This window comes from Nannobrachium achirus (assembly GCF_963921795.1).
Source record: "Nannobrachium achirus genome assembly, chromosome: 8".
Lineage (NCBI taxonomy): Eukaryota > Metazoa > Chordata > Actinopteri > Myctophiformes > Myctophidae > Nannobrachium > Nannobrachium achirus.
In genome coordinates this window covers 54,392,933-54,406,860 of record NC_137817.1, presented here as the reverse complement: position 1 = coordinate 54,406,860, position 13,928 = coordinate 54,392,933, and the positions used below count along the sequence as shown (strand labels likewise).

The 13,928-nt window shown below is 42.1% G+C and overlaps 1 protein-coding gene across 1 annotated transcript in view; it reads left to right on the top strand.

Moving 5' to 3' along the window:
• nek3 (NIMA related kinase 3) overlaps nt 1-12,524 on the top strand; it is a 30,662-nt gene extending 18,138 nt beyond the window's left edge. The window contains exons 7-13 of the mRNA XM_080732150.1: nt 617-671; nt 3,897-4,097; nt 8,188-8,329; nt 8,580-8,711; nt 9,284-9,418; nt 9,800-9,917; nt 11,367-12,524. Coding sequence (XP_080588276.1) covers nt 617-671; nt 3,897-4,097; nt 8,188-8,329; nt 8,580-8,711; nt 9,284-9,418; nt 9,800-9,917; nt 11,367-11,433 — 850 coding nt within the window. The 3' untranslated portion in view covers nt 11,434-12,524. The remainder of the gene's footprint in view (nt 1-616; nt 672-3,896; nt 4,098-8,187; nt 8,330-8,579; nt 8,712-9,283; nt 9,419-9,799; nt 9,918-11,366) is intronic.
• The last annotated feature ends 1,404 nt before the right edge of the window (nt 12,525-13,928 follow it).

Below are 13,928 nucleotides of genomic sequence, written 5' to 3'. Positions count from 1 at the left end.
TAAGTGTGTCTTTAAAGTTTTCTATTTTTCTATTTTTCGACCTTTATAGGTTTTTGAGTCAGTATGAGTCTGTCGTTATATTGGGGTCCCTGACCTGCACAGACAATGGTATTGGGTTGAAAACTTGTTTTTTAAAAATGGAATTAATGTTTTTCTTATTTCTTGTATATTTTTTCTTTTTTCTCTTGTTTAATATGACCCCGTGGTATATTTAAAAACATGTATAAAGAAAGAAAATGTTGGGAACTACTTGTACATTGAAGAAAATGAAATTTGTTTCACTCGGACCGTTCTGTGTGTGACACCAAGGTCCCCTTTATAAGTGACACAATGTGTATATGTCTTCAGTTTACACGCTGAGGAAGGCCTGCTGGCCGAAACGTCCGTATGTTCTGACGGCTGCTGGGGGTGATACCCTTTAATAAACAAGAAGAATTCATTCTAAAGTGAGTGCTGGCGTCCTTGTTCTACGTTCAATATTTGCCTGAGCCGTGCACCCTAGACGAATGTTTATATGAACCACGTTGCTGACGAGTGCTCCTCTTCTCTCTTCCTAAAGTACCTTTGTGAATGACTAACCTGCTGTGTTTTCTCTCTCTCTCTGTGTGTTTTGTAGTGATGTGTGGTCTCTGGGATGTGTCCTCTACGAGCTCTGCACCCTGCGACACCCGGTACGAACTCCCCACCCACTCACCCTCCCCCAATCCATACCGCCACTGTCGGGCAGAAACCTCGTATCTCCAAGTTTCAAATGTGTACATGTTATCGCAAAGCGAAGCCCTGCTTCACCATACAAGGCCGTCGCACAAAAGTAGTGAAAACAGCAGATCTACAAGCACACAACGCCTCGCACCGCGAGGCGTGGTGTGCTTGTAGATCGGCTGTTTTCACTAGTTTGAATCATTTTTTAAAAGGATAAATGCAAAACGAACGGTTTTGGACATACAAGGTTTCCACCCGACAACGACGATATACCTTCCAACTAGGGGTGTAACGATAGAGTAACTGAATGGAAAAATCCATTTTAATTTGTATCATATCGTTTTACAATGCATATAATCGGTATCGAATCGTTTTGCAAATAATCGATTGTATGGAAACTAAGTATTTGTGCCTTGTATTTTGCAACTTTAAGAGGGAAAATAAAAAAGAGGGGTCTAATTAAACATTTTTACAAATTCCTTTCCATATAGCTACTCTTGGTCTATCGAGGTAAAAACATTTTTTGACACTACTGACACGTTTCACACAGATTCAATCGCTTTGATAAATAGTTAATATATCGATTTTAAATCAATTAATCGAATCGTATCGCCATGAATTAACCAATATCGTCAATGTATCGTATCGTTAACCTTGTATCGTGATGCGCGTGGTGTAAAGTACATTTACTTAACACATCTGGTGCCAACCCCGAGTTTCCCGAGTTTGTATTGATACCAACGCTGTGCCAACCCCGAGTTTCCCGAGTTTGGGCCGTTTTTGAAAAAAAATAATAATAATAAAAAAATCAAAATTTAAAAAAAAAAAAAAAGAAATTTTGGACCTCCAGAAATGTATTAGGCATGATCGCGATCGCGAAATTGCATGTTTAACCCCCATACCAACCCATTATTTCAAACATGGCAGCCATGTTTGTTTACATCTGAAGAAAACATAATGGCCCATAAATCATGAATGCCTGAACGGATTTGCGTGCGTGCGTGCGTGCGTGCGTGCGTGCGTGCGTGCGTGCGTGTGTGAGAGAGAGAGAGAATGTGCGTGCGTGTGAGATCTCTCTCTATAGCGCGCAATGAGGGCCTCTCCAACTCTTTTTCCGGGGCTGAATCAGGGGCCCAGCACGTCCCTGGCTGAGCACACCGTCCTCTCCCTCTCTCATTTCACAACAACAGGCTCACAGTATCTCTCGCTGTGCAGGGAGAGATGTCTTGTCAAGTCGTCTTGCGTCACAATGATTCATTGACAATATTTGGAGAAGGGCCTGCAGTGGCAGCCCAGGGCGTGTTGTGTTGGAGGTAGGGCTGTAACGATGTATTTTAATAGTGATACGCAGTGGTGGAAAGAGTACTCACATTTTGTACTTAAGTCAAAGTATCAATACTGCAATGGAGATGTACTCCGTTACAAGTAAAAGTCCATAATTCAAAATGTACTTAAGTAAAAGTATGAAAGTGTTGGCATCAAAAGTAAAAGTACAAAATGTTTGAAAATAGCTGATCTACAAGCTCAAAACGCGTCGCATCAGTCTAGGGATGAAATAGGGCTAAAGTGGTTTGTGTATTTTAAATATTATAATTCATACCTGCAAAGTAACTAGTAACTAAAGTTTTCAAATAATGTTAGTGGACTAAAAGTACAATATTTGGATCCGAGATGTAGTGGAGTAGAAGTTAAAGTATTGGAAATTGGAAATACTCAATTAAAGTACAAATATCTCAAAACTCAGCTGTGTAGAAAGAGCAGACTAAGTACAGTGAAAGGTCAAGTTTAAAGGAGTAGTTCACCCTCAAAATGACTTTTTTTCTATTGATTACTCATGCCATGGAGAGTAGAGTTCAATAATATTTTTTGGTTTTTGTCACATTCCTAAGACAAAAATTTGATTCGAGTAAATTTACCCCCATTGATTCCGGATGGGAACCCGTTTCAAAAAGGGTCCCCATCCGGAACGAATGGGGGTAAATTTATTGTTATCACATTTTTGTCTTAGGAATGCGACAAAAAACTAAAAATATTATTGAACTCTAGTCTCCATGGCGTGACTAATCAATAGAAAAAAAGTCATTTTGGGGGTGAACTACTCCTTTAATAAGTATTTACGTGGTTAAATATTTGAAAACACAAATTGACATGAATCCAAAATACACTGATGATTATGCTGTCAAACAACAAAACTATATGGAATCTATGAACAGGTTGTGGGGGACGGGGTCCCTGCTTCATTTCTATCTCAACTAAGGGGTCCTTGGCCTGAGTACAGTACTTAACACTTATGTTGCAATGATTTTTTCTCTTCAATGTCCCACGTTGCCATGGTTACCATAGACTTCCATGTAATTGCGCAATTGTGTAAAAAGTGCACGCCCATGCCTAGCTGATGCACCACGTGTGTGCCCACTGTTCACAGCTTTCAAACAAAAAAATCCGCTTGGAAATCGCGTGCGTGCGTGCGTGCGTGCGTGCGTGCGTGCGTGCGTGTGTGAGAGAGAGAGAGAATGTGCGTGCGTGTGTGTTTGCACGCTTGTTTTCTTTTGGCTCAGATGTTACGACCCGGGCCAGGTCCAGAGGAACCTTGTTATGTGTGTGGCTTGTGCTGCACATTTTTATACACAGGCTTCACTGATGAAGAGCATAGGTGTAAAATCTATGCCAAAAACCGTGCAAACCGGCCGTGTAGATGGAAGAATACATTATGATACTGTATATCGTTGTCGTCGGGTGGAAACCTTGTATGTCCAAAACCGTTCGTTTTGTATTGACAGTGCTGTTTTAGTCATAGTCTTTTGAATAAAATGTCATTTAGATTTAGTCATAATTTAGTCACCTGAAAAGTTTTAGTTTTAGTCTAATATTAGTCGACTAAATAAATCCTTCCAAGGTTTTTGAAAAACGCATGTTTCTATGTCAGCGGTTCTCAAATCTTTTCATGTCCAGGACGCCCAAAATTATATGTATTTGGCCACGAACCCCCATCTCAAAATATTTAGTACCAGGCAGGGTCCCCAAGAAGCAAAATTTGAGTTACAAAGGTTTGCTTTAAAAATACATGTATTCAAAGATTTTAACAAATCTTCACGACTTTTAAAAATTGCTAAAATATGAAATAATTCCAGGTCTTAGTACGGGTTAAGTGACAACTGTCCTCCTCCTCCACCACCACCGTTCTCCGTGTACAGTTCCAGGCGTCCAGCTGGAAGGCTCTCATCCTGAAGGTGTGCAGGGGCTCCTTCCCCCCCCTCCCGGCCCACCTGCCCTACGAGCTGCACTACCTGCTCAAGCAGATGTTCAAGACCAACCCCAAGGACCGGCCCTCCCTCAGCACCATCCTCAGCTCCCACCGGGTGGCGCGGCTGCTGCGCGCACATCTGCCTTCCCAGGTAATAAGAAGGAATACCAGAAAACTCGCCCTAAAACAAACTCGACCCAAACTCGTTTCCCAACGGGTCTGTGGCCTTAAGCTAGATGCAGATTAGACTAAAATCAAATCTGTGCTTCTGGGGGTCCCTGGAACAAAAAAGTTTGCGATAGGGGTACATCCGTGGAACAAAATATTTTGAGATGGGGGTCCACGGCCAAAAATACATTTTGGGGGTCCTTAACCACTGATAGGCACATTCTACAAATGTCTTCTAAATCATAACAATTTTCTGAAAAGAAACTTATGTTGCCATCAGTGTTTCTCAAACTTTGTCATGTGAAGGACCCCCAGAATGATATGTATTTGGCCACGGACCCCCATCACAAAATATTGTTCCAGGGACCCCCAGAAGCAAATATTTGATTTTAGTCTATTCTGCATCTAGCTTAAGGCCACAGACCCGTTGGGAAACGAGTTTGGGTTGAGTTTGTTTTAGGGCGAGTTTTCCGGTTACCAAAGAATGATGTTCTGGTAAAATCTCGATATTTCGACGTCCCAAGGGTTAGGGTTAGGTTTAGGCATAGTTTTACTGAGGTTTTGGGTTAGGGTTAGTAGTATTCACCAGGTTAACATTCCACCAGGCAGGGTTAGTATACCACAGGGGTCTTCAACAGGGGGTCCGGGACCCCTAGGGGGTCCTCAGAGTTACTACAGGGGGTCCTCCAAATCTTTGTGTGAGAGAAACTTTTTTCCTCCTTTTTTTATACTAACCACTTGAACCCTAGCGTCCATATTCAGAGAACTTTAGCAAAAAATAGTAGATCTACAAGCTCACAACGTGCGAGGCGTTGTGTAGAAAGAGCAGACTAAGTACAGTGAAAGGTCAAGTTTAATAAGTATTGACGGTTCAAGTGGTTAAATATTTGAAAACACAAATTGACATGAATCCAAAATACACTGATGATTATGCTGTCAACAAAACTATATGGAATCTATGAACAGGTTGTGGGGGACGGGGTCCCTGCTTCATTTCTATCTCAACTAAGGGGTCCTTGGCCTGAAAACGTTGGGTCTCAAAGGCACTTTCCCATCGAGCAAGTACAGGTCTCCTATGTTTTACTTTACCAAAAGGCCATGCCCACTTGCCCGAAAAGTAAATCTTTCATTTTAATTACCGCTCAATTTAACACTTATTTCTTTACTTTCTGGGGCTGTCTTACCTCAATACCTCCAAATCCAATTATCAAATACCTACATGGCTATGATTGAATATGTCTGTGGTTTCACACTTGTTATTTTATATTTTTAAGAGTAGCAACAGTAAAAACAGCACATAGGTAAACAGTGCCCTTATTTTCCTTTCCACAGATCAGAAGATAGAAGCGCTCTGGTCAAGTTCAGGTGTTTAAACAGATATCTTGTGTTGTGTTTATAGACAGTCGGGGACCCCCACAGAAGCAAAGATTTGATTTACAAAAGTTTGATGAGCTTGTATATCTGCTATTTTTTTAATAGCTAAAGTATGAAATAATGGTTAGAAAGGTTCCAGGTCTAAATGGGATAAAATGGCATTCCTTGCAGAACAGTGGCACCTTGTGGACAGAGAAATGAACTACATCAAGTCAAGCCAAACATTATGGTTGAATCAAGTCAATTTAATACACATGAACCCTAGCGTCCCAATTCATAATAGGCGAAAAATCTACAAACAATGCACAGGAATACATAAACATTTGGCGAAAATGGGCGAACAAAATCCGTTCAAAGTAGCACACAAACTCATGGCGTGCCATGAGTTTGTAGAGCGGCTGTTTGCTCTAATGATTCCCGAAGTTGAATAAACCAGTGGTTCTCCTGACCCTCCAAAATAATCCTATTTGAACTTCCCTGACAAGCACTTGAAATGTAGGAGTTAACTTGAGGCAATACATAGTTTGACTCTGTTCCACTGATAACGTTTTTTTAATTTTTTATTGTTGCCTCTTTCTTATATAATTTGACAATTTGGTCAAGGTTTTACCAGTTTTTATAGTACAGTTTGTTCCTAATTTTTAATTAAAAGGGTCTTAAAGGTCCTTAAATTATCACTTCACTGTCATCTGAGGACCCACCAAAAGAATCATGTGGTTGAGAACCACTGGATTAAACCAGCCACAAGAGGAGAGGTTCTCCACTCACTCACACACTCACTAAAGGAGTGGCTTTCAACCAGTGGTCCTTTCTTGAGGAGGTTCCAGGTGGTCCCCTAGCTAAATGAGGGAGAGTTGGTAACCAAATGGACCCTTATAGATCTTTAACTCAAGAGTTGCATTGTTAAATATCTGCATTACCTAGTTTACCAGAAGTCCACACAATTAGTAGAATGTAGAAAAATTGTTGTTTTGCTCAACGTTGGCCTCTCATCTCTCCTATGGCACCAACATCAATACAACATGGAATCGTGGACAAAATCGTACTATCCAACGAAAACAAAAATTTTGTTTTATACCAATATTTAATATTGGTAGGTTTTGGGTCTGAGAGGCTAAATCTCATCAAAATGGTGATCCGTGGATCAAATGGAGAATAAATGATGGACCTTGATGTAGGGCATTCACGAATAGGGATTTTTAGTATTCGAATTATTCTACCTCAAAGTATTCGAATAGTCGAATATTCGACAGGACTGGCCAAACTGTCAAATATTAACTGAGCAAGAGGAGAACATTGTGAAAATAGCCGATCTACATGCTCACAAGCATGTAGATCTGCTATTTTCACAATATTTATCTGCGGAACCGAGTCACATTAAATGTAATACTTACAATTCCAAGTGCTTGTCAGGGTGGGGGTCCCCAGTTCAAATATGTTTATTTTGGGGGGTCACAGCCTAAAAAGGTTTGAGAACCATTGACAACTCATTCGTATGACTTCCTATCTAGCCAAGCTTTATAAACTATATATTTTTTAAAGAGAAAACAATAAAAAAATAAAAATAAGCGAATATTCGACTTCGGTGAACAACGTCGAATAGTGATTTGGTGAATGCCCTACCTTGATGTGAAAAGGGGTTGACAGCCACTCATTCACTCACTTCTGTGCAGTGCTCCCACCAGCACACCTGTTGTTAGTCATGACGTAAAGCCAAAAAGGGAGAGTTTGAACTTTGCACTTGGCCTATGGGGTCGTGAGGGGGGGTGGGGGGTCTCTTACATAACACCAGTCCCAGCTGTGCTGGTGAGCCCGTGTGGGAGCTGACCCTGGACAAGCCCTGGCGGCTGTTAGTTCAGGTGTGGTTTGTATCGTGTGTGAACTGACGTGATGTTTCTTCTCCATTCACCACGCTGCGCTTAGTTTGATCCCTCCCCAGTGGTGTAAAGTAACATTTACTTAAGTGCAACTTTGAGGTATTTGTACTTTACTTGAGTGGTTCCAATTTTCAATACTTTTACTTGTTCTCCAATACATCTCAGATAAAATACTGTACTATTGCAGTTTACTCCACTACGTGTATTTGAAAACTTTAGTTACTAGTTACTTATAGATTTTGATTATTATTACAAAACAATACAGTAACCACTTAAGCCCTACAGTATATACATTTCCATTTGAAAAATAGACGATCTACAAGCTCACAATGCGTCGCATTGTACCTTTTGTTACCACTTTTTCATTTTTATGCCAAGTTTGCCAACACTTTTGTACTTTTACTCAAGTAAATTTTGAATTCCGGACTTTTACTTGTAAGGCTGCATGCACCCACACCAAAGTATGGTCGTGGCTGACTAAAAACGCTGAGAGCGCATTCTGTCCCAAAGCCAATGCCTCGCCTGTCAGTCACTTCCAGAACTCTCCCCATTCTGCCTTCGACTCACCCGATTAGACAGAGGGGGAAGACCGGAGAATTTATCTGCTCCAGCATAAACGCAAGGTCGGCGCGGCACGCATATATCCTCTACTGGCATGAAACCGCCCCCTTCCCATTGAAATGCATCGGCGGAATGGGAATTCCCCTCTCATAGGTACTTTGTTGTGGGTGCAGCCTAACAGTGTTTCTATATAGCAGTATTGATGCTTAGGGTAACGTTAGTACTGTGAGTACCTTTCCCACCACTGTCCCTCCACCGCAGGCGACGGAGGCGGAGGTGGGGGCGGGGTCGCCCCCGGCGCGGGGACAACGGCGGTCCGGTGGGTGGAGCAGAGAGGAGGGAGAGAAGGTGGTGGCCTTTCTGGCACAGAAGAGCTTAGTAACCACGTCCTCCACGTCTGGAGGTGAGCTAGCAACGAGGTGACACGCCTCTTTTAGTGCGCTGATTCTTAAACTCATTGAAGCTCTTATGACACACACAAAAAAGTAATAACAAATCACATATCGTGTTACTTATTTAAGTTTGTAATGGTGAATAATGCAGCCCTGCTATGGACTGACACCTTGTTCAATGCAAGCTGAGTTAGGCTGTGGCTAAGTCAATAAAATAAAAATAATGACTGATAAACAGAGTATCACATCTTCTTCCCCCAGGCATAGAGGCAGAGGAGCCCGGCGCTCGTAAGCAGTGGTCGGCCGTGCCCTCGGACACAGCGCTACGGGCGCTGGGCGATGCCAGTCTCCTGGCTGACAGCGTGCCATCTTCTACCAGACACGCACACACAGGTTCTCATAGCATGCCATCTTCTACCAGACACGCACACACAGGTTCTCACAGCATGCCATCTTCTACCATGCACGCACACACAGGTTCTGACAGCGTGCCATCTTTTACCACAGTGGTTCTCAACCTGTGGGTCAGGACCCCCAGAGGGGTCCCCAAATTATTTTGGGGGGCCCCCAGATGATTAACTTAATGTGGAACATTGTTTTCTCACTCCACAGTAAACAAACCAACATAACGTTTAAGTGTATAGAGGGCATCTGCACATTTCTTAAGTGACAATTTAAGGACTTTTCAATACCTCTAAAATGACAAATTAAAAATTGGCCAAATTGTCAAATATTAGAGGCACAAATTGTGAAAATAGCAGATCTACATGCTCACAACGTTGTTAGTTGTTTGAGTTGAAACGGCACATCTGTATAAGAGAAAAAAGAATATAGACTAAGATTGTTTATAATCATAAAGCGCTTTCCTAACGCAATGCTTTTCAGTCACATCAGAGACATTTTGGTAGTACTGTTCACAAATAAAATGGCTAAATATTGTACGTTGGACTGTTTAATGTGCTCAGGGGAGCAGCAACAGGAGGTCAGACAGAGGAGGAGGAGACAATGGGACAAGGATCCACCAGCTGATCTTCTGAGTCTACTGGAGAAGGTCCAGCTCAGCTCCGCCTTCAGAACCTACTCTATTCACAGAGGAGAAGGTCAGTGGAAGGTCCATGGAACATGCAATAGTGTGACAGAGACAGGGGTGGAAAAGGTCTCTGTTACAAGTAAAAGTCCGGAGTTCAAATTGTACTTGAGTAAAAGTTCAATATAATAGCAGTGTCTGTGCGCTTATGCTTGCACGTCCTGTGGGATTTGTGCGTTGTACTGTTTTAGGGCTCCCAGAAAACGTAGTGTGTGTGTTTAAGTTTACGACTACGAGTCACAATGATGTAATTTTGCCAGGTTTAGCCAACACGATAAGAATGCATGTCAATGTTATTCATTTTCAAAACATCAATCATTGCTGCATTCATATGGTCAGTCATATGCTATGGTTTATCTTCATCAGTATGTCACCGCTGTATCCCCACCCCTAGGTGACAACCCTCTGCTGGGGCCCCTGTCCCTGCCATGCATTGACCACACCGATGGCCCCGAGGAAGAAGTGTCCCTGGATGAGGACAGGCTGGAGCCGCGTTCCGATGACGAGGACACGTAAGCATTTTACACTACTGTACAACTCACACCTTCCTTTAAGCATAGCTTGTCTTTCCTTCCAATGGAATAAGCCCTTTTGCAAATCCCGCCCCATTCTGCCCTGTTACTATGATAGGACATTTGACACTGGGCAGATTGTTTTTATAGTGGCAGTGAATGGGATTTTTTTTCCCCTTCATAGCCTCATTACAGCTATATAAAGTACCAAAGGAAAAACATCTAGGTGATATTAATAAAAAGGGAAGACAAAGGTACAGTAGTTACATTGCAAAACAGGGGGTTTACCCGAAAATATATGTTTTAATTTGTTTAATCCCAGTGGGACAGAATCCTCTTTGCAGATTCTTTTATAGTGGTAGTGGATGGGATTTTTTTTCCCTTCATAGCCTCATTACAGCTATATAAAGTACCACAAAAACACATCTACGTGATATTAATAAAAAGGGAAGAAAAAGGTACAGTAATTACATAGCAAAACAGTAGTTTTCCCCCCGAAAATAAATGTTTTAATTAGTTTAATCCTCTGCATCAGAAAGAGAATAGACCGCGCATTGCATCCTGGGTAGGAAGAGGACAGAACTATAATCCTAACCTCACATAATAGGCTGGCTTTTCGTAATTCTGCCCATTTAAAATATATGTACCCAATCGTGACTCTTAGACCATTGATATGGTCCATGTGAACTAGTTTGTTGAAGCTTATTCATTATGATGAGCGAGATCACGGCCGAGATCGCGGCCGTACCGGGCGATCGCCGTGTCGCGCACTGCGGACAGTTTTGAAAGCCACATTTAACATTCTCCACTGCACAAACTCCACCCCCGATAGCAAAAAGTGAATGTTTTTTTCTGGTTGGCCAGTCAGGGAGTCTCAGGGACCAATCAGAAGGCTGACAAACGGTCTATTGAGATAATAGAGGGTATGCGCATGACATCATGTGACAGCCTACTAAGTGGCTAGGGCTGTCACAATTATTACATAATCGCCTAATCGCAATTATTTTACTTTTACATCGTCATGTAAAATGTCCTAATCGTGACAGCCCTATAAGTGGCACAAAACTACTTTCTGGCCTTGACAGCCCATACATCCAAACCGAAAAGTCCTATATGATTGGAATAAACAATGTTAAACAACGTTAAACTCACCTTTCCACTCGATATGCCATTCACTTTATGCATGTGCATACCTTCTACACGGAGAAAATACCGGTAGTCTTATCACTTACTTAGCTGAGAAAGTGAGACTTTCTTTACTCATATCCGTTGAGGAGTAACAATTTGTGTAACTTGATTTGTACAAAACATTTTTACACTAGATACAATACAATATATGCCTACAATATATGCCTACAATACTAATATAATAAGGGGAAAAAACAAGAAGGAAAAATAAAACACTTGCTGCAGTTAGGAAATAACAACAGTGGACCAATCTCTTCACAGGGACTTTGAGGATGAATGTCCTTGTGACTGGATAGAGGAACTCCACCAAATGTCTCTAGAACACTGACGTACATTCCGTACGCATGGAGGCCCCACATGGATCTACACTGCCTACATTCCCAAAAAAGCACACGTTTTCAGGAATTAAAAAACGAATTCAATGTTTTTTTTTATTTATTGTTTTGAAATTTCATGAAGAAAACTAAGAAAAATCAAAGCGATTCCATAAATTAGAAAACAAACGTTTGAGAAGTAATGAAAATAGCCGATTTACAAGCTCACACCGCGGCACAAAGCGACGCGTTGTGAGCTTGTAGACCTGCTGTCTTCACTAGTTTTGGGTCCCCAGGCAAATGTCTAATTTTGTTTTTGGGTCACAAGCTACAACGTTTGGGAAACACTGCTGGACAGCTCCCTGAGTGTATCACAATCTTTAGCAGTGGTCCTCAACCTTTTCAGGCCGTGACCCCCAAAATAATCATATTTATATCTATACTATCCCTCTGAAAAGCATATTGTGGAGCTATTGTATCGTCTCAACGATATTTATCATTCACCATATCGCCCACCCCGATAATATACAACCGGTCGTAATTAAGAGCAGTGATGGCTGAGTGGTTAGTGTCCATACCTAGGACTCCGGAGGCCCCAGAGGTCGCAGGTACGATTCCCCGCTCCAGCTATCACTGCTCCCCCCCTCGCGCTCCTTGTGGGCTGCACTGGGTTCAGCTGGGTTAAGCTGGAAAAAGCAGCTGGGTTGGGCTGCGATATCTGAATCTCCCTCGCGGGAGGAGTAGGTAACTATCATATCATTATCGTTATTGCTAAATAAACCACGAAGCAGACATTATCCAATGCCTTTACGTAGTTCCTAGTGACCCAAAACTTCTCCATCATAATAACAATAATATTACTGTCAGACACTACAATCTCTTAGCATGCCAATATCACTGTGTTTGATTTAACTGGGAGACATTTATTAATGTGTTGTTGTTTTTGGTGTTTAGAAAAGGCACAGTTTTGAAACTGCACTATTGATTACCTTTTTACAATGTGTACAATTTTTGCTAATATAATTACTGCACCGTCCTGCAGTGAAAATGCTTTTTTGTTAATTATTACTTGTATGGTATCAAACCGGAGCACATGTGTCAATACTTGGACAATAAAAAACAACTGCTACTGATGGTATCAGGATGTGTGGTGTTTGTGTGTACACGCTCCACGCCCCTCGTATTACACTGAACAGCTGCTGCGAGGTGTTTCAGGTTGCCTGGGTAACAACGTCCAGTCCACGGCAGATTGAAATCACTGGACATCTGGGCTTTGGCTTGGCTCTGGGAGGCAGGAAATCACGGAACGGCCCCGGCCGGAGCAGCTGTGCGTGTCTATTACAGGGTCACGTGGGTCCAAATCTCCCAGGCCTATCCCTAACTGCACCTTTTTGATGCTTATTATTTCCTGCGCACGCTATCCGTCTAAATCGGTGATTCTCAAGCGTTCACATTTCAAGGAAGGACCCACAGTTGGATACTGTTGTTGTCTTGGGTGGAAACCTCATATGTCCAAAAGAAAATGTACTTTTCAGGATCCAAATTCAAAAGCATTAAAAGTAGCAGACCTACAAGCTTGTAACGTGTTTGCAGTTGCACTGTGTTTAGTAACGTGTTTGCACTGTGTTTAGAGCTTGCAAAAAGACCCCTGGGCCTGGGGGTACCCCCAGACCCCACTTTGAGAAACACTGCTTTAAATAACTAAACAAACAAACAAACAGGTATTTTGTTCACCTGGTTGTTCGTTCAGTACCTTTTTATTCTCTGTGTGATCCAGAACCAGTACCACCATTACAGCCATAGTTTTGTACCTTTTCTAGTTTGTATGTGTCTAGGAGGTTGACAGTACTTCATTAGACCCCCTGGTGTGGTTATGACTTATGAGCGATCCAAAAATCCAATGCCGATCCAAAAACACAGGTAAAATGACATCATATAATCATCCCCTCCCCTTTTACCATTCACCCAACACTGTGGGTGTGGCCAACTTCAGCTGGGTCACCACCCACCATGACAACCAGCCTAAACGGCTAAACCTAACCTTATTCCTAACCTTAACCTCAGTAAAACGGTGCCAAAACCTAGCCCTATTCCTAATCTCAGTAAAACTATGTCTAACCCTAAACTTATTTCTAACCTTATCCTCAGTGAAACAAATACAAGAATAGAAGAACACCGAGTGGTCAGCGGAAATAAACGAGGGCTTGTGTGAATTTGAGCGAGCGATCTGGTTACGCCCCCCACAATAACTGTGTTCCAATCTTCCTCTCCACCCCAATAGTTCAGACTACTGAGAACCTGAGACTGTATAATGCAGGGGTCTTCAACAGGGGGGCCGGGACCCCCAGGGGGTCCTCAGAGTTACTACAGGGGGTCCTCCAAATCTTTGTGTGATAGAAACCTTTTTTCCTCCTATTTTATATTAACCACTTGAACCCTAACATCCATATTCTGATAACTTTAGCCAAAAATAGCAGATCTACAAGCTCACAACGCCTCGCAGTGTGGT